This window comes from Anser cygnoides, chromosome 3, assembly GCF_040182565.1.
Source record: "Anser cygnoides isolate HZ-2024a breed goose chromosome 3, Taihu_goose_T2T_genome, whole genome shotgun sequence".
Lineage (NCBI taxonomy): Eukaryota > Metazoa > Chordata > Aves > Anseriformes > Anatidae > Anser > Anser cygnoides.
In genome coordinates, this window is record NC_089875.1 from 71,178,293 (window position 1) to 71,203,514 (window position 25,222).

The window sequence follows — 25,222 nt, forward strand, 5'->3', positions numbered from 1 at the left end:
CTCTCAGCAGCGTATCTGCCCGTTAGCTCTCCGCAGCTACCTGTTGCCCCAGTTCCTAGGGGCCTAGCAGGCATTCAGGTGAAGGAGAGGGAGTAAAATGGCCGTGCTTCGGTACCCCCTCGCCACTTTCTGTAGCTAACACAAGAACCCCGTACGCAACCCCGGTGCTGGAGCACGCTCCCACCACCCTCACGCCGCCGGGTGACTGCCCCAAGGGGCTATAGGCACCGGCAGCGACCACCGCTCCCCTCAGGGCCGGGCCGGGGCTGTGCCCGACCCCAGCAGGAGGGCTGACGGGCGGGGCCTTGGCCTTTCCCCTCCCTCAGGAGGGGAGGCGCCGCGCCTGGCCCCGGCGCTGAGGAGGGGACGGGGCCGCCGGTGTGCGGGCGGGGGGAGCGGGATCTCCCCTCAGGCCGCGGCGGCCATGCGGCACAGGGGCTGCCCGGGGCGGCTCCGCGCATGCGTCGAGGGGGCTCCGCTGAGGGGCGGGAGCAAGCCCCGCAGCCCGCTCCCTCCCGCCGGTGGGCCGTACCATTGCGCGGGGGGAGAACGGGGAAAGCTCTTCCTCCCTGAGCCCGCTGGCGAGGTCTCCGCGCTGCTTCTTCCCTTAATTACGCGTGAAAAACAGTGACAAAGGCGGTGGGAAGCAGGCGAGCGCCGCCGCTCGCTCTTCCGCCCCCTCTCCGCCTTCTCCTCTCCGCCTCCTCCCCCGGCAGTAGCGGAGTGGGCACGGCCCGCTCACCCCCCCCGCGCTGCCGATGGTGGGGTCCGCCCGCAGCCCGGCGTCGCGAGTTCCCGCTCTCCCGCCCCCTCCCTCCTCCTCCTCCTCCTCCTCCCTCTCCCTCCTCCCTCCCTCGGTGCCGGCTCGGCGCTCGCCTCGGCCTCCCGCTCCCTCCCCCTGCCCCGGCTGGGCCACGGCGCGGCGGCCCTATGGCGTACAGTCAGGGCGGCGGCAAGAAGAAAGTCTGCTACTACTACGACGGTGAGCGAGGGGGCCTGCGGGGAGGGAGCGGGGCAGCGCCGTTAGCCGCCGTTAACCGCCGCGCCGGGCGCCGTCCCCCGCCATTACGGGCGCCCCCTGCCCCCCCGTAGCCCTCCGAGGGGCCGAGGTCCCGTCCACCTGCAGCCGTCGGCCCGGCCGAGCCCCGGGGATCGCTGAGGGGAAGGGAAGGGGGGAAGCGGGGTGGGAGCCGGGAGGCCGCCGGGCTACCGGAGGGGAGCGCGGTGTTTATTGTTATACCCCGCCGCCCCCCCCTCCCAAAATGAGAAGGGGGAAAAAAAAAAAAGGCGGGGGGGGGAGAGAGAAAAGTTGGGACACTCCCCTTCATCCGCTAACCGTGAGGGCGGTGGAGTCGCTGCCGCGTCTGGCTCCTCCCCCGCAAAAAAAAAAAAGGGGGGGGGGTGAGAAAGAAAAAAGAAAAGAGCCGAGGCCATGCGTAGGGTCGGCACCTGGTGGCTCCTGCGGCCCAGGCCTTCCCCTGGCTCGCACGGAGAGCTGGGGGCTGTGGGGGGGGGCGAGGGGCTCCCTGCCGGCGGAGCGCAGCGCTGCGGCTGCGGGCTGGTAGCTGCGGGCCCCAGGTGCTCGCAGCCCCTCCCGGGGTGCTCGCTTCCTTCTGGGGGGGCCGCAGAGACTGGGGGGTTGCACCGTCGGTGGCAAGGGAGAAGTGCGTAAAGCTCGTACTTGGCTTCGGATGTGTGCAGCAACTTGGTGGTGGTGCTGGCCGCGGCAGGGAGAACTTTTCGTTTTGTTCTGTTGACTTTGCGTTTCTTTTTCCTTCTTGTTTTTTTTTTTTTTTTTCCTATCCAGAAGGTAAACTCGGTGGTCAGTTCGCTTGCAGATCAGATCTTTAAAATTGCCTCCAGTTGTAACGATTCTTTAAGTTGGTGGATGAGGTTGGTGCCCTCGTACTGAGGGAACAGAGACTGAGGCTGTTTTGCCTCCACGTTTTGTTGGTTTCACCGTTCTGGAGACGAAGAGGAATGAACTAAACCCACTAAGCTATCAAAGGTGCCTGCTGCTGCAGCAAATCCGCCATTCTTTAGAAATGGCAGATCTTGTGGGGCCTGTCTTGGTCTTTCACCACACTAAAGGAGGCAGAGTGGTGGTTGCCGCCCCCTTCTCTTTGTTGCTGGCTCTGGTTCTTTGTTCAGCCTAAAGGGGAAAGGAGGCCCCTGTTAGGGATAATTTTGGTGAGGCTGGGATCTTACTACCAGGCAAGAGGAATCAGTTCTTGCCTTGTAGAAAGGAAGGCTGTAGCAATAGATGCAAACCTTTCTGTTTGCAAATGTTTGCATGGTTTTTTTTTATTAAGCTTTTTTTTTTTTTGTCAGGTGCTTATACTTTACTAGGCATAGGTATCTGTAGTTTTGCTGTTATTCCTGGATTTTGATTCTTGGTACTAGTGTCAGGATCCCTAAAACAGCTAGGAAAGAGGTAGAAGAAAGTAGGGAAGAGAAATTTTGAGGTGGCAGTGTAATGGTGACTTACAAGCAGTTGTAGCTAATATCTGGCTTAAATATCTAGACTACAACATGTGCAATTAAAAATAATGTAGAGAAAGGAGGAGTATCTGTTGTAAAAGTCATTATAAAATGATTTTCTCTGTAACAAATGAACAGCATTGCAACGTTTTTGGTGTCCTCTTATTTTTATTTATTTATTTATTTCTAAAGCCAACAGTTGTTTTAAACTTCTTTTGGAAGTTCAGTTGTTAGCAGAGCTTCTAGAGTTAATATCTGCTGTAAATATTTCCAATGCTAATTTGTGGTTCATCTGGTAATTCTTAGTATTTTGTAACATGTTGAACCAGCAAAGCCTTGAATCAAAGTGGGGGGGGTGTTCAAAGTCTTAAATAACCCAAACCCAAGAAGTACAAGTACTGCAAGTGCACAACTGAGGTAGCAAAATATCTCTAAGGATGTCCTCACAGAAGTAAACGACCATTTTTTTTATCATAATTGTCCTTCCACACAGCCTTTCATTTTTTTTCTTTAAAAATAAACAACAAAAAGTGTTGAAGAGTACTAGAAGCATATGTGCGTATTTTTTTAAGATGCAATAAATTTCTACGTGATTTTTGTGGTAACTCAGTATGTCATTTAGAGTTGCTTTTTCAAATTAGCCTGTCACTCAGCAAGTCTTGATGAGTGTGTTGCTGTTAACATTTGTTGTTAATTAACAGTTTTAACAGCCTACAGTCTGTACCTGCAACCAGTAAGCTTGTGGAAGAAGGAGTTCGATTTCATTTTCTATAGCTTGTTTGTAACAGCTACATCCTGTTCGCAGAGTTTATGTTGTTCATGATCATGCTTGTCAGGAATTTCATTAAATTTGATGCAGTATATCATGGGAAAATGTGCAAACTAAGGTATTTTAGTTCTCTTGTCTAAAATATTTTGAGCAAATGTTTCTAGGCACCTTAATATTTGTCATCATAACGTAGTGAAGTCTGTTGCTCACATCACCAAGAACCGTCCTAGATACGGAAGGATATTGTAGTCCTTTCTTTACATGTGTCTTCAAGTCATTGCCATGGTCTTGAAGCGTGTGGCTCAGATGGTTCAGTGGTCAGTTTCAAAACAGGTAGGTGGCGTACCATTGCCCACAGCAACAGGCAGGACCTGGGATGGTCTTTCCAACTCTGTGTCCCGTACAGCAGAGCACAGTTCTGTGGAATTACAGCAGCTAGCTCAGTTACAGTTAATAAGTGGGTTTGTTCAGTGCCACTGCACTAGCAGTATTGTTTAGATTACTTGTCTTGCATAATTCAATGTGGGTGTTCAAAAGGCTCAACCTTTGTGAAAAATTTCAGAGATCTGCATTAGAATCTGGTTGGTTCCACCCATAAAGATGAGACTAAACCTGTATTAATAGCACAGTAGGCTAGTATATTCAGACAGCATTTAAGTACATTAGTACTTTGTGTTTAAGCTGTTTATCTGCAGATGTAAACCCTAACCGAAGAGTATTTCACTGAAATTTGCTGATGATTTGCACTGTGGTTTCTAAAACTGCAGTGGTTCCCAACTTCTGCTCAGGGCTCAAAAGTCAGAACTTTACCTGCTTAATTTTAAAAAACAGAACAAAAAAACCTTCAAGTCCTCGTATGCTAATGTAGTAGTTTTAGGTCTATTTAAATAGCTTTTTGTTGGATTGATCAGGCACCAATGATTACTTTCTAGATTCATCTTTATCGTTTCACCCCTTCATACTGTAGAGTTCAACCCAAATATAACTAATACCTCTGTTAAGATTTTTTCATGTTATTTCCACAAAGTGTAGTAGTGGTTGGGTTTCTGTCCTTAAAATGGTTCTGAAATACCTTGTGATTTCATGGTAACTGTATTTAAAATGAGCAGTTACGATTGGTGTACATAACAAATTATCTTAGTAACCAAAGTTACAAAATGAAATAGTACGTAAATGTCATATCTCCCATCCTCCTTCAGGCTGTTAAGACTGTTTTGTAATCAGTTAATTTAAAGGTGTCACTTCTCTATAAATCTTACTAAGAGGAGACAGTCTCACATGCGTTTCTGGGGACATAGCTGCTTTCCTTACTTTGTTGTTAGTCTGTCAAATGTAACTGAAGTTCCTTTAGGGCATGTAGCATCTTGTATTTTTCTGCTATAGAATACTGAACATCTACAGACCTTGCTGAGCTCTCTGGTAGAGACGTGAGGGTCCAACACTTAACGTTCAACGAAAGAATCGTGGATTTGTTTTAATTTGATAGCTCTACTCAGAATTTAGTGGTGTAGCTTCTCTGAATTGATGAGTTATTAGTGTATTGTTAGCATATTTGAACCCAAGGTGTGACAGCTTGCATAAAAAGTTAATTTTCAGTTAGGTCTTCTGGCCATCTGTTGGTATCACAGTTTGCATCACATAGTGAACAATAAGTTGGTGCTAGCATTGTATTGGCACTTGATTTGTCTCCTTCCAGAAGACTCAACGTTTCAGAAATTATATCGTTACTTCTCAGTAGCTGATGTTTTTACTGGTATACAACAGTCAATTGGAGTCTTTGAAACCTTGTTGTGGAGGATTAATAGATGTGTCGACTTTCTGCGTGTGCTACTTTGCATTTTTTCCCCTCTGCTTCCTGTTTCACTCATGTTGTGTTTTTTTTTTTGCACTTACCGTGTACATCCTCACTGGTGAGTGATGTGTGTTATGAGTATGCTCATAACACTTCTGTATTTTTACCCTTGTATTGACAACTTTGGCATCAAGTACTCTTGTGCTATCCGCAATAGTAGTCTTGCATACTTGGCTCTGCTGTATTCACTTCTCTCATATATATATATATATATATGTATGTATGTATATTATATGCATACTCTCAGTCTGGTACGAAGTGCAGAGCTTTCTAGTTCCATCAGTGGGGAGGTATTGCCCTGCCCCACACACAGTGGATCTTGGTACCCCTTGCTTTTCTTCCCAAAGCACTCTAGTAAGTCTGTGGTTGATGTTAAGCATATGAAGAAGAGATGCACAGGTTTCAGGATCAGTGGATGAAGAAGTTTCAGGAGGGGCACCTTCTCCTTAATGGATTGAAGGAGAAACTTCTGAGCAGACCTTTGCCTTCCACAGGATGGTGTCTCCAAGACTCTGGTGATATAGGCTGCAAATCAAGGCGGCAATGCAGAAAGAGGAGACCTATTCCTTACCCCAACCCACCCCTGAGAACATGTATGTCATAACAGCCCCTTGAAACTCAATGGGCTTTTTGTCCATACATTTGATTATTTTTCTTTCAAGAGGCTAATGCCCAAACCCTCCTTTGCTGGTAATGCTAATAACTGAAAAGATGCAAATGGTATTGCTGGTTGCTGAAGTGTATTATATTAATATCTATTGTTAATCTTTATAGCTGACCTCTAATGTGAAAGGATTGATATGCTTCTTCCAGCTACTCACCAACAGATCTTCTCTTTTATCAGATAAGCTCCCATTAAATTTGCCAAATTGCCAATACTTTTAAAAGTTTGTCTTCCTCGTTTAAAAAGAGTTATGTTTAATTTATTGATGACTGATTGTTTTGTTGTTGGTTTTTAAGAATGCTTTCTGCACCGTATGGTGTGGTTTAATTTTGAATGTATAATTGATGCTCTTACCAAAGGATGTGTCCCAAATATACTTGGGAAATGGGTAAGAGTGCCTTCTTTTATGTAAGGGAAAGTCTCACCTTTTCAAGAAGATAGGAAATCATTTCTAATTATCCATTAACATTTTGAGTAAAATGTCAATGATAATGACTATACATGGTGTGTAATTGAAACTGAAATGACCTGTTTAAAAAAATAAAAAGGTGCAACGTACATTCTTTGCCACAAATGTGTTTTGGAATGAAGTTTCTTCAAAAGTTTCATGTTATTTAAAGCCATTATTATGGAATTACTCATCTTAAATTTTTCAAAATTTTAAGCTTTTACTAGCTTAAAGCTTCGTGAACCTGGAACTTAATGGTAACTTCATAAAAAAAGGGTAGGGCTGGTAAACAGTCAGTTTCCATCTTACCGTCATTAGTTTCAAAGAGTTGTGGAAGTTCTTTCCTGAACCCCAAATATGTTATATATGCTGTTATATGGAATTTTATAAAATGTTAGGTGATGTTTTTGCAATGTGGGAGGTCGGAGTATCCTCTGTTTTAACCTTCTGCTCTTGACCTGCATGTGATGAAAGTGCAGGGTTGCTGTATCAGCAGGTCTTGGTAACTGACAAGAAAAGTGTTTTGTTTTTTTAATCAAGAAGGTAAAACCACTAATCTTACCAGGAAATTTCCTCAAAATAGAAGATGTATTGCAAACAGCTGTTATGGAATTGGCAAGCTGAAAGCCCTTGACAACTAAGTATACCTTTCAGGCTTGTCCATGTTTCTAGAAACGTGTGGAGTACTGGTTCTATTTAAAATTGTTTGTGTCTTGGGAATGTTAGTATTTAAAGGAGAGGCAGGTGTTTTCTTACTATACACAAGCAAGGGGAGAACTTACTAGCCAGTGAAAGTAGCCATTCTTCTTTTCTTGGAAATGTGTTAAATTTATTATGATGATCATGTGTCTAGTCACTCTCCAATTTGACAGAGTTGGGTTCATTTGGATTACAAGACTCTGTAAAACTACTCTGGATCCCTAGCAGCAGGTGGCTCGGCAATGCTTACGTATGTGGTTACAGGAGTGGATTTAAAGCTAACTGCTGGAATGTAACTGTTAGGAGTAGCAATTCAGGGCAGGCTGAGGATGGTATCTTCTTAAAATCAGTTCTTGCAGAATAGTAGGTTTTACCACAGCCTCTTGTTGCGGTATGATGTCACTGTCATCAGTAGTTTTTGCTCCCCTCTTCATTCCAGTTCTGTCTCCCATTCTCCAGCTCCATCCCACTAGTTTCTTCGCTCTTGATTTTGAAACCTCTTGGATGCATCTTCACTCTCCCACTGCTGTCTGCTTTTAGTAAAGGTCTTAGTTTTGGCCTTTTTTTGGCCATCTGCTTCCCGCAAATAGCCTTTTATGGGCTGTTCGTTTTGCTCAAGGACTGTTTGAAATAGTGTTCCCTTTATCATCTCTTTCTGGAATCATCATTTATCTTCTGGGGATGATTCTTTTAGGTAGCAATGAAAAGTTGTTTTGTAATACAAATTCATTTGTGTGATATTGACAGGTGATATTGGAAACTATTACTATGGACAAGGACATCCAATGAAGCCTCATAGGATCCGAATGACCCACAACTTGCTGCTAAATTATGGCTTGTACAGAAAAATGGAAATTTACGTGAGTATAAGCAAAGCATTATACTGAAACATTTTCATTTTTTTATATAGGCTTTAAGTACTCTCACAAAAACAAATGGAGAGAAGTGGAAGTGGAAATAGAAAATAATAGTGTATATAGAGCTGTCTTGCTTAAAAATGAAGCACTGTTTTATAACTGGTGTCGACTGCATATTGCTGTCCATCTCTGGAAGAAGTGAGATACAGCTTCACTAGAAACTTTTATGAAACTTTTTATTTTTATGATTGGGGGGTGGGGTTAGAGTAACCAAACAAGGAATTTAGAAGACTCTAGCAATCCTTGCATTATGCAAAACGGTACTACTGACAGTTTCACTATTTCCCCAGTCAGAGTAGACTTGATTTCTTTTGGGTTGTCTGTTATAGTCAATTGTTAATCAGGGTACTGCTGCAAAAACAGTTATTAAAATAACTTGTTCTGTTATCAGCGACCCCACAAAGCAACTGCTGAGGAAATGACCAAGTACCATAGTGATGAATACATCAAATTTCTCCGATCAATAAGGCCTGACAATATGTCTGAGTACAGCAAGCAGATGCAGAGATGTAAGTGTCATATTAGGCTAAATGTGCATTTGTGTATGTGCTTTGGTGGTTAATGTTATTTAAAGCTAAATATTCACTGGTACAAAGGTAGAAACAGTAGCCTAATGATGTAGGTGGGTTGGAGAAATGCTGTAAGAGTAACATGCCTTTCTTTAGCTACACTACTTTGGGGGATTTTCTATTTAAAAGCAGCTATACTCACAAAAATGTTCTTTATTCTTATGAAAGAATTTACACATGCCCCTGTTCAGAGTGTATGCTGGATACAGAATAATACTTTCTGTAGGCTTAGCGCACCATGTTAAACTTTAGTCGTTGGCTGTTTGCAAAAATGCCTTAAATACATTCTAATGTAAAATCTTTCTAAAGAAGAGTGGCTTATAGGGGAACAGGGAAGTAAAAATAAATGTGAAAATGTTCTCAGGTAAAGAAATAAAGTTGACTCATTCCTGTTAGAGGTGGTAAAAATTGGATTTTATTCAATTCTCACATTTTCCATTAATTTTTTGCTTGGATTTTAGAAATAAGCTCAAAGTACTATTAGAAATGCAGTATGACACTATCAATTTAAAAATGAAATATTCTTACCTTTTTGCAGTGCCTCTTTCTCAGCATATTATTTTTCCAAGCAGTTGTACTTTTCTTAATATGATGTTAATCAGCATGTCTTCCAAAACATAAAAAACAGTCTAATTTCTTGTTAATTCTTCATTAAAAAAAAAAAAGCTTCCTGTGGAAACAAAATAACTGAATTTAAACAGAACAGTGTGGAGTCATCTTAGATGATAAAGACCTTACCAACTGAGTTTGATTATTAGAAGTGTGGGCAAGCTGTTTGTGTGTTTCAATGTTTAAAATTTAACCTATCAAAAAAAGAAATGGTCGTTGAAATGCAAAATGTGTTATGCATCTGTATACATCATCCATGCTTGTAGCAATACTGTCGGAATGATGTTTTTGAAAAGTAATGCATTTCTTACACAGTTAACGTTGGAGAAGATTGTCCTGTGTTTGATGGCCTGTTTGAGTTTTGTCAGCTATCAACTGGAGGCTCTGTTGGTAAGTATGGGTTGTTTGCCAGATGTTTTGTAGCTTTACTACGTTTATGTCAGCAACTTAAAACTTTGATAGTATATTAAAACCTGGAGCAGATACGAGTTTGTTTTATATAGAAATATGCAGATCAATAGTTGTTCTGTCTGATATTTGACAATCTGTATCTCAGTATTGGTAAATGATTAGATCTATGATTAACTGTGAGATTTAATCATATTAAAAAAAGAAACCATTTCCTGTGACAGATTTAAAGGCTTTCAGATGTTTCTGACTGCATTTCCTTTCAATTTTGTGTGTCTTTTTACAGCTGGGGCGGTAAAATTGAACAGACAACAGACAGACATGGCTGTTAACTGGGCTGGAGGTCTTCACCATGCTAAGAAGTCAGAGGCATCTGGTTTCTGTTATGTTAATGATATTGTGCTTGCCATCCTTGAGTTACTGAAGTAAGTTTATGATGAGGAATAAAGATAAAATTATAGTGTCAAATTTGAGTATTTAAATGTTTGAAGATGTGGGTTGTGATATCATTATTTTTCATAGCCTATGGTGAACTTGTACAGTGTCAATTGAGAAAACTCCAAACTCTGTCCATTTTGGCTCCAGTGAGAAGCCTAAACTAAAATACAGCAAGCTGAAAAGATAGCTATTTGGAGATAGTTTTGAAACATATACTTAGAAGTACTTTACACAGAAGATAGTGAACTTCTAGATCTTGCTAGTACAGGAATGAGACAGAACAACAACAGATTAAAAAGAAAAAGAAGACATAATTGTGGACAAGAGTTCTGTAAATGAAAGTTAAAGAACCAAGAAGCAGTCCATTCTCTAAAACACCATATGCTGTAATTGTAGATGGCAAGGAAGTACTAGGGTAGCAGATCTCAGAAAAAGGATAGGCTTGCTTAGTCTCTAAAAGTTACCTTCTGTTTCTACTCATGGGGATATTGGGCCAGATGATTACTGGCCTGACCCTTTAGGGTAGTCATTATGCACTTAAATGTCACATATAGTGCTTGTAATTGTATACCTATTTGATTTTTCAATGTCTGTTTGTTTCTTATGTTACAAGCCATTTTTACTAAACCAAACAAAAATATTCAAGGAAGATCATACGCTGAGCTTCCTTGGGTTGTTACATGAGTTAATGTGGCTATTAACGAAACAATGAAATAACAGCTGTGCTGCTGTGGCTGCAAAATAAAAAATGGTGAGAGGAGTAATGAAAAAGCTATCATAAAATTACCTTCAAGCAGTAGTGCATCACTAAAATTTCAAGTCATTAATATTATTGTACTGTTTAATGGGACTATATCCCTTCTGATACATAAATTTTATTTATTTTTTTAACAAAATATACTCTGGGCATCTGACTGCTTGGGAATGGAGCATCTGAGTCTGCTGGTGAGGGGGTGGGGGGAAATATCTGTAACCTGGAAGTGATTCCAAACACGGAAGAAATTGCTAAAGGCACACACACAAAAAAAATAAATATTAACTTACTACAACATTCCTTTTAATCTGCGTATATTCAGGTACGTCCCTACAGTCTAACAAAATCAGTGTAATTTTGTGTTCCACTCTTGTTTTTTTTTTTACCTTAACATATATGTGAAGGAAGGAAACTTTCAAGTAGATGTGGGTTATATGGCCATGGGAAGAAGCTTTTTTTGAAATCTTTTCTGACATCTTATTAAGAGAAAAATCTTAGAATGCCTGAAATTATGGCTGCTCAGACTCAGTCTATAGCATTACGCAAAGCATGATGAAAATGTGTCTTCTGATGCTGACACTTTGTGCTTTACTGAACAGCATGGTATTTAAGGGATGTTTACTGTTGTTTCGAAAGCTCTCGGGCTTCAAACAACTGGTTTCTTTATCCCTCTCAAATAAAATGATCTGAAACTTGTATATAAGGAAATGTTAAGGAGTAACATAATTTAATGCTAATAGTAAGTGCAGTACAATTGGAAATAAGAACATAGAATATCCCAAGTTGGAAGGGACCTACAAGGATCACCGAGTCCAACTGTCCTTCACACAGGACCACCCAAAAATCAGACCAGGTGTCTGAGAGTCTTGTCCAAACACTTCTTGAACTCCATCAGGCCCAGGGCTGTAACCACTGTCCAGGGGAGCCTCTGGGTGCAGAACCTTTCCCTAACCCCCAGCCTGACCCTCCCCTGTCCCAGCTCCATGCCGTTCCCTCGGGTCCTGTCGCTGTCCCCAGAGAGCAGAGCTCAGCGCCTGCCCTTCTGCTCCCTTCATGAGGAAGCTGCAGGCCGCCATGAGGCTTCCCCTCAGTCTCCTCTTCTCTGGGATGACCAAACCAAGGGGCCTCAGCTTTTCCTCATAATCTTCTGTTCGAGACCCTTTACCATCTCTGTAGCACTCCCTTGGACAGTCTCTTATAGTTACGTCCTACTTATACTGTGATACACAAAACTGCACGCAGTACTTGAGTTGAAGCCACAGCAGAGCAGAGCGGGACAATCTCTTCCCTTAACTGGCTAGCAGTGCTCTGCTTGATGCACCCCAAGATATAGTTTGCTGTTTTGGCTGCAAGGGAAGGGCACACTGTTGACTCATACTCAACTTGCCATTGTCCAGAATCTGCGGATACCCTTCTGTGGGGCGGCTGTCTAACTTCTTATCCACTGTAATGAACATATAGCCAGGGGTTCTCATGTCCCTGGTGCAGAATCTGGTGCTTGCTCTTATTAAACTTCATAGTGTTGGTGACTGTCCAGCCTTCTAATTTGTCAAGATCTCTATGTGAGGCTTCTCTATCCTGAAAGGAGTCAGTGGCTCCTCCCAGTTCAGTATTGTCAGCAAGTTTACTTAGTATACCTTTGAGTCCTGCATCTAAGTCGTTTATGAAACTAGTAGAGAGAACATAACTATCTTTACAAGTTGCAGAGATGAAGAAGGCAAGTTGATGGAAAATAGGTATTAAAATAAAATTTTTTGTGGGCTTATCGGATGTGGATTATGCCTGCTCATAGTACTATGCTTCTTGGAAAATTCTGGAGAAACATCTAACATAAGGTGTTTTAGTGCAGAATATGTTTGCAATCATTGAGAAAGCAGATGAATTTGCCCCTTTCACGTGGTGTTTAACATACCTGAACAACAGAAAGTGGCGTGAACAGGAATACAAAGTGTAACTAATACTGAGTAGGACAACTCAGATGAACATTGAATACGTTACATACTTAATTGGTATGATTGGTACTTAATTGGTACTTGGTTTTGATTAAGATAAATGTATTTTCACCATTATCCAAACGGTACTGATAATTCTGAGTGGTTATGGTAACTTCAACCAAAATCATCAAAATTAATAATCTGGGATGTGAGTGTTCTTTGGATTGTTTTTTCTTTTGGTTATGTTTTTCCTCATTTAGGTATCAGTATATTACAAACGTAATGGATAATGGTGATTTCTCATGCATAATTTTCTTTCTAGGTATCACCAAAGAGTGTTGTATATTGATATTGATATCCATCATGGTGATGGTGTTGAAGAAGCATTTTATACCACAGATCGTGTCATGACAGTATCATTCCATAAGTATGGTGAATATTTTCCGGGCACAGGGGACCTTAGGGTAAGGTTGAACCTGAAATTTCATTAGGTGATAAATTCCCTCTTATCCACTTCCTTGTAGATACTGTTTTAGTACTAGGTTACAGTAATGATGTTCAGTAATAATATATACCAGTATATTTTCAGAAAATACATTAGTCTGGAGCGATAGGTTTGTTGAAGAACCTGGGGGGGGGGGGGGGGGGGGGGGGGAGGGAGGGAGGGAGGGAGTTACTGGGAAGTAAATTATTTGCTTCTATATTAGCTTAATCAACCCCTTGACTTTTAGATAAATTGCCTGGACAGACAATGTGCTATATTTGTAATTACAGTCTCTGCATTTCAGTTCTTCACATATAGTGGAAAGGGGTGGTTTAGAGACCACAAGTTTTAAAATCTTATTTCAAATCCTAGAACACCTTCATGCTGGAGCTTTAATAGTCACAAAGCTTCACTCGTAATGCGGAATTCACTGTTTTGTTTGCCTATTAATATAGTTGGTTGATTTTTTTGAAATGTTTCTTATGTTATAAAGTATGTTTTGAGTTTTCACAATGCTCACTGCTGAAGAAGTGTAGCATGCTCCACAGATGATTATTTACTAAGCGTTATGGCTAGCTTGATGTAGGGAACAATGGCCCATGAAGCATTATCATTTAATCTGCTGGAGAGAACCTCTGATAAACCGAGTTAAAACAAATTTACCTAGCATTTAGGGTTAATTTTAAGTTAGTTAGTTTTTCCTTGCATTAAACTAGCCCATTAGAACAGGAAGTTGTGCCAGTTTGCCACTTGAGAAAGTATTTCAGGTGTTAGGACTAATATATTCCTAGCTTCATACTTTTACGTTCAACCTTTCCTTATAACAGCACTCCAAGGATAAGTCAATAAACAGGTACTAGCAACTTTCTTACATTAGTTTGTGCATACAGTTAGTAGTTTTTAGGAAAGTTATTAAAAACTTCTAAAAAGTGGATCTACAACAGAACTGTGAGAATGTGTTAACTGTTTTCCTACTATCTTCACATTGATTCAAGTGTTGCAGGTGTGTGTTTATAGTAATATTCCCAGAATGTGTGCTGCACAGTGTGCTTATGATACCCAGAGGACACGGCAGTAAAAGAAAGTTGAGCTTTAAGTCAGTGGGGTGCTTTGTGTTCATTTCAGTTTGGTTGTTGGAGCTGAATGTTATTACGGTTGTTAGATTTCATTAAACTGCTTTCTAAATTGATTTAGGTAGTAATCAGATCAAGTGGTGTTCTTACGCATGTCATTTAACTTGACTGGCCACAAGGTGGTAGTGGTGCTTCAAACAAAAAGCAGATCAGACCAGGATGTTTATAATGACAAGCTGTTGTTGCTGAATTTGGCAAGATTTTTTTTTAAGGCTTTTAGATATCTTGGATTTTTAGAAACAGCACTTCCCGTTGACAGAGGAGTTTATGGATTCTTCACCTCACCACACCCAGGACGAAGAATTAAAAGATACACATTTGAAATAAAATAATATCATACGGGATACAAATCCCAGTGTTATTGGGATTTTTTTTAGCACAGTGTCAGTGACAAACAAGTACCTCAGGCATGGTAACTTTGTGTTGTATGCTGCTAGCTAGTATTTTGAAATGAGCGTTGTCTGTATACAGACTTCAGCAGGATTTATTGCAATGATTGCATCCTCACAGGAGAAGAAAAAAATTAGCTTTTTTTTTTCCTCTCCAGAGCATGCAAAGCTAATTGAGCTAAAGGAGACTAATTTTGTGGAAGGAGTAAATGTTCATTCTGGAGACCAGTATTATACTGGTTTCGTTTCTGCTCAGCTTGATCTGACTTAGCTGGTTATTTGCATCAATTTTAACAACCAAATCTTATCTTTGTTGTCAGTGGGCTCCACTTAGACTTGTTTCTGTAATTCTGGTTTGTTGATTAGTTTATGCTTTATGCTTATAATAACTTTATAATAAGTTTATGCTTATTCAATGCAGAAACAAATCATGCATGAATTGGTAATTCTCTGGTTGCAGATCTCTGTAAATCAGATACATTGATGGAGGTTGCATTCACATGTTCTAGTTAGCTGGGTTTATTTGTTTTTAGTGAAGGTGTTGTGCAGAACTTCCAGTGTCAGTTGTAAGTTATTTGACTTTCCACGTCTTAGATGTAGGTAAGACAAGATTTGTAGTACCTTTATGTCATAGGTCAGTAATGCTAGATGGAGGCATGGATTCTGTGGTGCAATTTAATTCATTAATGAATGGGACAACTGCCAATATGCTATGTTGTTTCTTTAGTGTTTATATCCAGTATAACTAATATCAGTTACAAAGAAACATCTATTGTGCAGCTCTAGCTGAAGAGCAGTTACTCTGTTTAATGGAAAATCATGTGCACATTCTTATTTCCTCTGTTTTAGATTAAGGTGGACTTAATCATTAATTTTGTATCTGGAAAGCAAGGTACTACTGTCACCTCAGAAGCACTGACATCTGAAGGCCTAGATGTAATTCTGGATTACTGTTACACTCCAAAGCAGTCAGAGATGTGTTTATCAGGGGGTCTTCAGTGTCGTTTGCAATACCATGAAATGCTGTTATTCTGCTGCATTGGGCCACCCACCCCCCAATGGTGGTTACTGGAGGTGGTTCATTACTGTTGAATTTGATGCTAAAGAGGCTTTGTTCAGGAAGAAAAAGTCCGTGACCATTTCAATACTTATTGCTGAGAAATTTAGTATTTGTACTGCTGGGATACCCTATTAGGGAGTTGCAGTTTTTTCAAGGCCGTGGGGCCTCTTTCTACACGGTTGCTCTTTGATAATAGTTTACAACCCAACTAAACATGTTGGGTTTTGCTGTCTTCCCCGTTGTACCTTGATTAGTGGCAGCGAACTGCACTGTGTAAAATGGATCAGTTTCTGTCTTGTTTGGTGATGATTAAAGGGAGGAAATGGGAATGTGCGGCAAGCAAAGATATTCAGGGATTAAGCTGATTGTCAAAACGGAAGTGGAAAGATTCGGGGTTGATTCACTATTTATCTATTTGCAAAGACTTTTCTTTTAATGCGTTTGTTGTCCAGGAAAGCCAGTAAGATAAACTGCTGCAGTTTCTGCATTTACAACTAATGGAACTGAAAATAATCTGCAAGTTTGCTTTTTGTTTGTTTTCTTTTTGTTTAAAAAGGCTCCATTTCTTGAAGGGAGCCTGTAATTGGCCTCTGATTTTTCTCTCTCATTTTTGCTCCAGCCAGTTCTTCATCCTATGTTTGGAGCAGAGAATAATTTCAAACATCCTGCCAAACCTAAATCTGATATATGGCATCAAAAACGTGTACCTCACCTTGCTCATCTCAGTTTTCTTGTTTGCTTTTGCTGAACTATTTTGACTGGGTTAAATTGATTTGTTTCAACTTTTTGTCTTAAGTATTTGAATTAAAAATCAAGTGTACTTCCTGCAAACTTGGTGTACAATTCTTACATCCCAAAATGATTGCATGGGAGAATGGGGATCAAGTAAGGTACTTTGCTTCCTCCGTCCCCCCAGTGGACATGACTAATGGAACAAAATAGTTAAACATACTTGTATAGGCTTTTTTTCATGATACCATTATATGTTTCTATACTTGTAATAAACCCTTTTTCATCTTTGCTTATAGGACATTGGTGCTGGAAAAGGCAAATACTATGCTGTCAACTTTCCAATGAGGGATGGTATAGATGATGAATCATATGGACAAATATTCAAACCAGTGAGTTTTTTTAAGCTTTTTGGAAGGATACTTATTTCATTTTGTGGATTTATTTTCAGAATATGAATTAACATCTTTGTGTTTTATACTGATTATAGATTATATCCAAAGTAATGGAGATGTATCAGCCCAGTGCTGTGGTATTACAGTGCGGAGCAGATTCATTGTCTGGTGACAGGCTGGGATGCTTTAATCTTACTGTTAAAGGTAAGCAGAAAATTGTGTGTTTGTAACTTCTTTGCTAAGAAAAACCTATGTTTTTCATACTATTTTTCAACAAATTTGCATGATGAAGGCTGGAGTCAGAAATCATTACTGTGATTAATCGCCTCTTTCTTTACTATACAGAGATGGCCAAAAGAAACACAGAAGTTGACTCTTTCTTTCTGTCCATCTAAAAAAGTTAAGAACCGTGGTTTTCCATGTTCTTTCTAGCCACTCAACTGATTCTCTTTCTTCTATGCACAGGCTTTCCGTAGCTTTTAAGCAATGTCCTGAAATGACGGGCTGATAACAGTAGTCCTACTGCAATACTTACTGTGACAGGCAACTAACAAAGCTAGTGGGTCACTTAGTAGGACTACTAAATGTAAAAAAAAAAAAAATCTTGTTAGGCATAAAATAGGTGTTACTGAAATGAGAATACTGATTGCATTGTTAAACTGATACTGTTGTACATTTATATTGTTTTATACCAAGCCTTATGGTAACATTTATTTTTATTAACTTTTGTAGAATTAATTGACTTTTAATATTACTTACATTTCTATCCAAAGGCATGATTCTCAAAATTGGGATGAGGCATTAACTTAACAAACAAAGCAAATATTAATATTAATTATTTAAGTGATAAAATGCTAAATATGTGTTGAACTGTCACTAAGCTTTGAATCCACCCTGTTTGAATCATTGATTTTCTGGATTTTGTTTTTATTTTCTTAATGAGGCAATTAGAGTTTTGTAGGCAACAAATGCAGTACAGTATCTGTTGGGTCTTCAGTGTTTCAGGGTTCTTTTCTTGATTTGCACCAGGTGGCAAAGCTACTTCAGTTGCCCATACAGCTCAGATTTTTTTTCATCTTACATATCTTGGAAACCAAGAGAGCTGCTGCCTCCTACAGATGCCTTTCAGTATGCTGTATCTACCTGGACTGTGTACTGTCTTGGCACCAGTTCACTCTGTAAGCAAGACTTAGCAACCTCTAATACAGGTTCAAATTTAGAAGTAGAAAGGACCAAGTACTGATTTGCTTTTCTTCTTCCAACTTTGCTTTTAACTGGGAAATTGTCCCTAGATTTATCACTGTCTTTTCATAACTGATGTCAATTCAAAACATTCAAAGAGCATTTCAGAACTGCAGCAATAGGAGACCATCATACAAAGTCTCTGAAGACTGGGGTGGGTAATGTTCAATACATTATGTACAGTTCTTACATGTAGATCTTGACGTTTTGTGAGGTTGTGCTTAAATGTAGGGGGAGACAGTTCTGTTTTACTTGAATCAATTCAATTCTCAATAAGTATGACTGCATATGTCTGATTAAATAACTCTTTACATAGAAATTACATTTTTTCTTTAATAGGTATTTTGCATATGTTGTCAAACCTTTTTTCTTTGTGACAGGTCATGCTAAATGTGTGGAAGTTGTAAAGACTTTTAACTTGCCGTTGCTGATGTTAGGAGGAGGTGGATATACTATTCGCAACGTTGCTCGATGCTGGACGTATGAAACTGCTGTTGCCTTAGATTGTGAAATTCCTAATGGTAAATATTAATCCCCCAAATAATGTTTTATTAAGAAGTAATCATGGGAAGGTCTAAGTGAACAGATAGTAAATATTTCTATAACTAAGTGCAATACATCAGTTTAGAATAAACTATGTAGAAAGTTATTGTTAAGGTTTAGCCAATAACTTGAGTAGCATGTGCACTAAATAAACTTCAGGGTTTGGTGCTTTTTTATGCTTTAAAAGCTTTAAATGATTGCATCACTTCATCATCTGTGTGACTGAATATATACTCTTGTTTTGATCGTGACAGCACAGACCTATGTAAGTTGGGTACCACAGACATGGTGTTCATAAGAAATGATTGAGTATGCAAGTGTCCATTTTAAGTAGTAAAACATAGCAGCGTCTTTATTGTCTTTGACTTAAAAGTAACTACGAAAGTATATTGACTTCAGCTCTTCATTTGTCTTGATTTTGGCTATGCAAGCTCTCCTAAGTTTTAAAATTGAAAGAGCAATAATAGGCTACTTATAAAGACTTTAATAGTGAAGTAATTTCTCTGAGGAAGATCCCCAAAGCTCCTGTGCTCCCTTCATTTCTGGCCAGATATGTTTCTGGACATGTTTTTGGAACTTTTTCTATAAAATCAATGTTTGGACTGGTTTGTTGCATCGGTCATTGGCAGTTTTCATGTTGGACTGAAGCTTTCGCTGATAACCTTTTGATATACATGTATCTCTTGCTGGATTCATATTGTTTCCATCTGACTTCAGTGGAATGCTGCTGTCAGTGAGAAAATATGTAGATAACCCATTTCAAGATGTACATTTTACATCCTGTATTTCAATGTATATTCTACATCAACAAAAGGATTTGAAGAGATGCTATTTCCTTATCTTGGAACTTTTAAAATTCACGTGTCCCCGTCAATAGATAGATACATAGGATTTCTTATTTTTTTTAATGTTCCTCTAAACTTTGTGAATCTTAGTCATCTTTAATCTGTTCTGAGGACGAACAGTGAATTTCTGAAGGTTGCAATAGCAAATCTTCCCATCTCCTTTCTAACAAGATCCCTTATCCTGGAATAGTTATAAATGAAGAAGCAAGACAAAGGGTACATTAAGAAGTGGGTTTTGGTATCTTACTTCTTAAATGTTCTGGCTTTTTGCTGTTTTTGTCTTGTTGCTTGGGAAAATACAGTCATATTTAATACAAAAATCTACTAATTTCCTAGTATGAAGTCTTCATCTAGTTCATTTTGGGAACTTAGATGTTCCAGTCAGGGGACAGGTTATCTGTGAAAATACCAGAAAGGTGTTGGGGCTGGAGAGGGACAGGACAGGCGTCTCTGAACTGCTGTACAAAAGTTAATGTGGATATTGAACTAGCTGTGATGTTCAACCTATTAATGCATATCACGTTTTACTAAAGGAATATTCTGACTTGTTCACATATACCTTTCAAACTGGACTAACTTGACAGCTATAAATAATTATCAGTTATTTTCCTTATTCTCCAGAAGTAGCATTTTTAATTATACTATCAAATGTATTTAAACATTGTCCCAGCATGTTTTCTAACGTAATTACAGTTGCACGTTCTTTTTTGTACATGTTTTGCCAAAAAATGTTAAGTTCATGTATTGAGTAATTTACAGGAAAAACACTAAGCAGCTTGAGCAGTACTTAGAACTATAATTGCTCACGTGAATACTTCAGATTTGGTAGTTCTCTAACTAAAATCGTGATGTAACTACTGTTGTATTTAAAATGTTTAAAATATGTCACAAATTGATCTTTTGTGTTTTGGTTTATAGAGTTGCCATACAATGATTACTTTGAGTATTTTGGACCAGACTTTAAGCTTCATATTAGTCCATCAAATATGACTAATCAGAATACACCAGAATATATGGAGAAGATCAAGTAAGTAGTGATTACTTATCTACCAAGTAGGTTGTATGAATCCCATTTCTCCAGAAGTTTTAATTTTTACACAGGTTTTAAAACTATGTACCTTTCTCCATTATACATTGAAAAAGTACTGAGCAGAAATGGCATTTTTCCCTTTTATCAGAAGAGGGACTTTAAATTAAAAGTCTGTGCCTATAACAGCATGTATGCTTATGAAATTCTATGAATATAAATATGAAAACTTGAGACCTACTTTGGATTTTTTTTTTTTACTTCTTCCAGCAACTAAAGAGATGACTGTTTTACTTGGCTTACTGTTATAATTTTGTAGAAAGTTTATCCTGTCAGGAAAGAAACTGGTGTGCACTGATGATTGGGATTTCAAATTCTCAGCTCCCTTGTCTAAACATGAACTGATTGTCATTCTTTGTAGCTGTCAGCTGTAAAAATAAAAAAGTCACATGTGAGCTCAGACATCCAAAACCATGGAAAGATAGTGATATGTGCAAGCAATTGAGGGACTGTGGTTCAACAAGTCTACAAGGTTTGAGAAATGCTCACTGCCAAGCTATGGAGGGGGAGGTGTCTTCAGCTTTTGCCACTTCTGATATTTAGTTTATTTCTCACATAATGAAGGTTTGATTGTAAACTAATATTTTACTTAAGGGATGTAGTAATACAAACATACAATCAATTCTGTACTCAACTGATAAGAGAGAATTCGTTAACCTGAAGTACTTAGTTTACTATGGTTTGCCCCTGCTCTGAGTTTAAGAGGAAGAGCACCTCCTGTGTTTAATACACTGTTAATAAGGCACAGTAATACTTTTGGTTAGTAAAAATAGATGAATAAAGATGAAAAACTGGCAACTGTATAGGTTTGTCAAATTGCAGAATTCACCAAAGCGGTTCAAACGCTAATTTTTGAAATGGTTGGTGTATAGACTGTTGTTCATAATGCAAATATATACATCACACATTAAAAATTAAAACCCTTTTGGTACGTACTTTGGGGGAGGGGAGACATACCTCTATTTTATTGATTTGATTCTATAAAATTTCTCTACAGTAAGAGTGTTCCAGCTGTTCATCTGCCAGGATGCTTGCTGTACGCTGAGTATTGTTGAGGGTTCATGGTGTGAGTAAGCTGCAAAAATGTGCTTGCTCTTTAACAATCCCAGGCCTCAGATTGTGCATTTTTTTCATAAAGAGATAACCTTACATCCTTGTGATAGTACCCACAAGATGGCCAATGACCCATCATTTTAGAGGATCATCTTTCAGTTAGTTATATGCTTTTCCAGAAATCTAGCTTTTTAAGGGGTTTCAGTTTTGCCGGGTCATATGGTTTGAACAGAAAGAGAGACTGTAAGATTCCATAAAGCCCCAGTTACCATTTCTCTCTTCTAACTGTGCAAAGGGATACTGAGATAGTTGTTGCAAATTGATACTTATAACCTGCCATTCTTTTCTCTCAACCTGATTTCTTTGGAATGGTAGTTTCAAGTCCCAAGAGAAGTCCATTGTCCTTTCTGTTCCTGCACGTGGCTCTTCAGAGTGTGAGGTCCATTACATCAGGTGGCTTAGATGGGAAAGAACAACTTTCTGTTCTCTCTGGAATGTTCAAAAAGTAATCTTATCCAGATGGATCACTTTTGACCCTGATGTCATTGCTACACACAGTTTGGAAGTCTTCATACTTTAAGTCTAAGTCTCTAGCTTTCTTCAGAGGCTAGTTTATTATCCAACTTGATACTCTAGCCTATTGAACAGAGTAATACTGTCACTGGGGTCCTCCCAGGTCAGAGGAACATGTACTGATCTAGTAGAGACTGAAGATTGAAGTTGATTGCAACATATGTTTAAATAGTTCAAAGAAAATGATGAAAAGAAAACGGGATACTGATGATTTGTTAGGGATAGAAAGCTTTCTGAAAGAGTGAATTTAAAGCAAAGCAGGTTAACATTGGTGCAGATTTTCAGAATTAAATACAACATCCAAGGAAGTGCTACTTCTGCTTACTAATAACTTTCCTTGTCCCTTACTTGCAGGCAACGCTTGTTTGAAAACTTGCGCATGTTACCTCATGCACCTGGTGTACAGATGCAGGCCATTCCTGAAGATGCTGTTCATGAAGATAGTGGAGATGAGGATGGAGAAGATCCAGACAAACGCATTTCTAGTAAGAAACGTCATTGCTCATAATAGGTTAAGTCCAAATAGTCATAGATTTAATTGTTCAGAACCAGATTTAATTGTTCAAAACCTTAGTCCAGTAGTGCAGTACTGGAAGATTGGCAGTTGGAGAACTTTTTTCCCCAGAGTAAAAACATTTGCTGTTGGTTTGCCGGTTTATTTATTTATTTATTTATTTTATTTTACTCTTTTTAAACTGCATCTGTGCCCAAATATGAACCTGTTACAGGAGTCTAAAGAAGTGATTAAAGCGTTCAGGGTTTTGTATCTTAAGAAACAAGCTATTGTAAATCTAAAATAGATACTCTAGAAGTCTTGGATGAATTATAACTGAAGGATTTAGCCTCTTACTTTTGCTATTCATGAAGAAAGGAAAGTGAGATAATGTGTTTTCAAAAGTAAATTTGTCTAGTTGCTTTATTTATTGAGTGGGATAAGTTTTCTGCACTTGCAGAACTACCTTTTATTTTATTACTGTTATCTTTATATAGAAAACAAGTTGTTCTTGAGCTATAGCTCTGAGCTTCCTGCTACATTTAACCTTTTAAGAAAGTGATCGGAGTAATTCTATATTCTTTTATTGACACATTATCAGTTTTCTGAACTGTTGAAACCATATTTTTTCTACTGTGATTTAGTTTCCAGTATTTGAAATTCATTTGATGTGTTAAAATAATCCTCCAAATGTCTCTAAAGTTACTTTCAGAAGTCATTGTCTCCCAGAGTATATGCAAAGATGGTATTTTTATCCCTAACTTAGTTCATCAGTGTTAAATGGTTATAGTATATTTTTACTGGTTCTTCTTTTAGGTCTAGTCTATTGTAATCAGACTTCATGCAATTTTTTTTGTTTAATTAACTTCATAACTCTTGAATCCTAGTTCGAGCATCTGATAAACGCATAGCCTGTGACGAAGAGTTTTCAGATTCTGAAGATGAAGGGGAAGGTGGACGACGAAATGTTGCAGATCATAAAAAAGGAGCAAAGAAAGCCAGGATAGAAGAAGACAAAAAAGAGACAGAGGACAAAAAAGCAGGTAGGGTATCATTGTGATTTTATCCTATATTATAGAACTGCAAATGTCAGCTCTGTTAGGAGACAGATGCATTCTCAATTAACAGTTAAATAGATGTTGAAATTATTTTTTCCCAATCGTATTTAAAGCATCTCTTAAATTTCATCAGTTTAAGGGTGCAGCTGTTTGCACAGAAATAGTACTTTCAGTCAAGAATTATTGTTGCTTCCACACAAGCTTGAAGTTTTAAAGCCAGGGGGTTGTGTAGCTTAATGAAAACAGGGATAAAAAAGGTTGTCTTGCTTTATGTTAGACAAATAGTTCATTTCTGTTTGCTTTCGTAGAGTGAGCCAGCTAGTTTTCTGCAACAAAAGCTGGATAGGTTTCTGGGGACAGTGTATTCCAAGAGCTTTCTGACATTTCCAGGAAAAGGCTATATCTTAAGGCTAGAAGACAACCAATCCTATGATGCTCAGGGGCAAATCCAGACCTAATTACTGCATAATATTGTTACGGCCAGTTGAGAGAGACTTACCCTGAAGTATTTTGGATGGCTTGGCACTGTGCTCAGCTCATCCCCTTAGATGGATACGTTTAATACTGTAGGTCAATGTGTAACCAGTTGTTTTTTTCCCCAAAGTTACAGGTATATATATAAAAAGTATAACTTTGTCATTCTTTTTTTCTAAATCTTTAAAGTCTTCTTGCATCTTTTTGTATGTTTCAAATCATATAATTTTTATTTTTAGATGTTAAGGAGGAGGATAAATCCAAGGACAGCAGTGGTGAAAAGACGGACACCAAAGGGTAAACTCTAATGATGAATATCATCTTTTGAGAGCATTTAGTAATTTAAATTTTAAAATATTTTTAAAGTATTTGTTTACTTGTTTATTTTCATTCCGTCATAACGCTAAAGATTTTAGACTTGTAACAGTAGTAACTCAAAATGGCATTTCTAAAATAGTTAATCTAAAAAAAAAATTGCACAACTTAACAGTTTGTTTTTGCTTTTATGCAGAGCAAAATCAGAACAGCTCAGCAATCCTTGAACAAAAGATAGCCTCACATCAGTTGCAGAACATAATACTAGAATTGGAGAATACCTAAAAGAAGAAAAGTTTTCGTATTGAGAGAGACTGCTGATTTCATTTTGTACTATTTGGCATGGACCGTATTTATTTTCAAACGGCTTTGTTCTGGTTTTTGGCAAGTTGTATTGTGAGTTTTCTAATTATGAGGCAGAAATTCCTTTCTTCACCATGCTTTATGTAATAGTATTTAAAAATGGATGTGAGTTATTATGTTAAATGTCTAAACTGATCTATTAAAGTAATTTGCCTTTCCTGAGCTGATTTTACCTTTTTTGTAATTTTATCTTTATTAAAAAAAAATTGTACTTTGTTGTCTTTTGTCCATCATTAAATCCACTAGCTACTCAAGGGTAAATGTAAATCTGCTTATTTTATATGGAGTTTCTCTCTTATTAGTTTAAGTAGACAGCTGGTGAACATTCAAGTTGAACTGCACTGCTTTCATTTACTCCGTGCATTTCAATGGCTCCTGCCTTGGGTGCCAACAAATGTACTAGAATATGAATACATGAGGTTTGAACAAGATGAATAAATGAGT

At 38.8% G+C, this 25,222-nt stretch overlaps 1 protein-coding gene across 2 annotated transcripts; it reads left to right on the forward strand.

Moving 5' to 3' along the window:
- The first annotated feature begins 773 nt into the window (after nt 1–773).
- On the forward strand, nt 774–24,989 carry HDAC2 (histone deacetylase 2). 2 transcript variants are annotated; one of them, XM_048081114.2, is made up of 14 exons: nt 774–982; nt 7,661–7,773; nt 8,222–8,339; nt 9,324–9,398; nt 9,703–9,841; nt 12,865–13,006; nt 16,637–16,729; nt 16,828–16,936; nt 18,355–18,495; nt 20,281–20,389; nt 22,430–22,560; nt 23,456–23,611; nt 24,340–24,397; nt 24,612–24,989. In XM_048081114.2, exons 1-14 carry the CDS (start codon nt 931–933, stop codon nt 24,640–24,642), a joined length of 1,467 nt encoding a protein of 488 aa, XP_047937071.1. In that variant the 5' UTR covers nt 774–930; the 3' UTR covers nt 24,643–24,989. The 2 variants fall into 2 exon arrangements, with proteins under 2 accessions (XP_047937071.1, XP_066850507.1); XM_066994406.1 differs by lacking the exon at nt 774–982 and adding an exon at nt 1,418–1,664.
- The last annotated feature ends 233 nt before the right edge of the window (nt 24,990–25,222 follow it).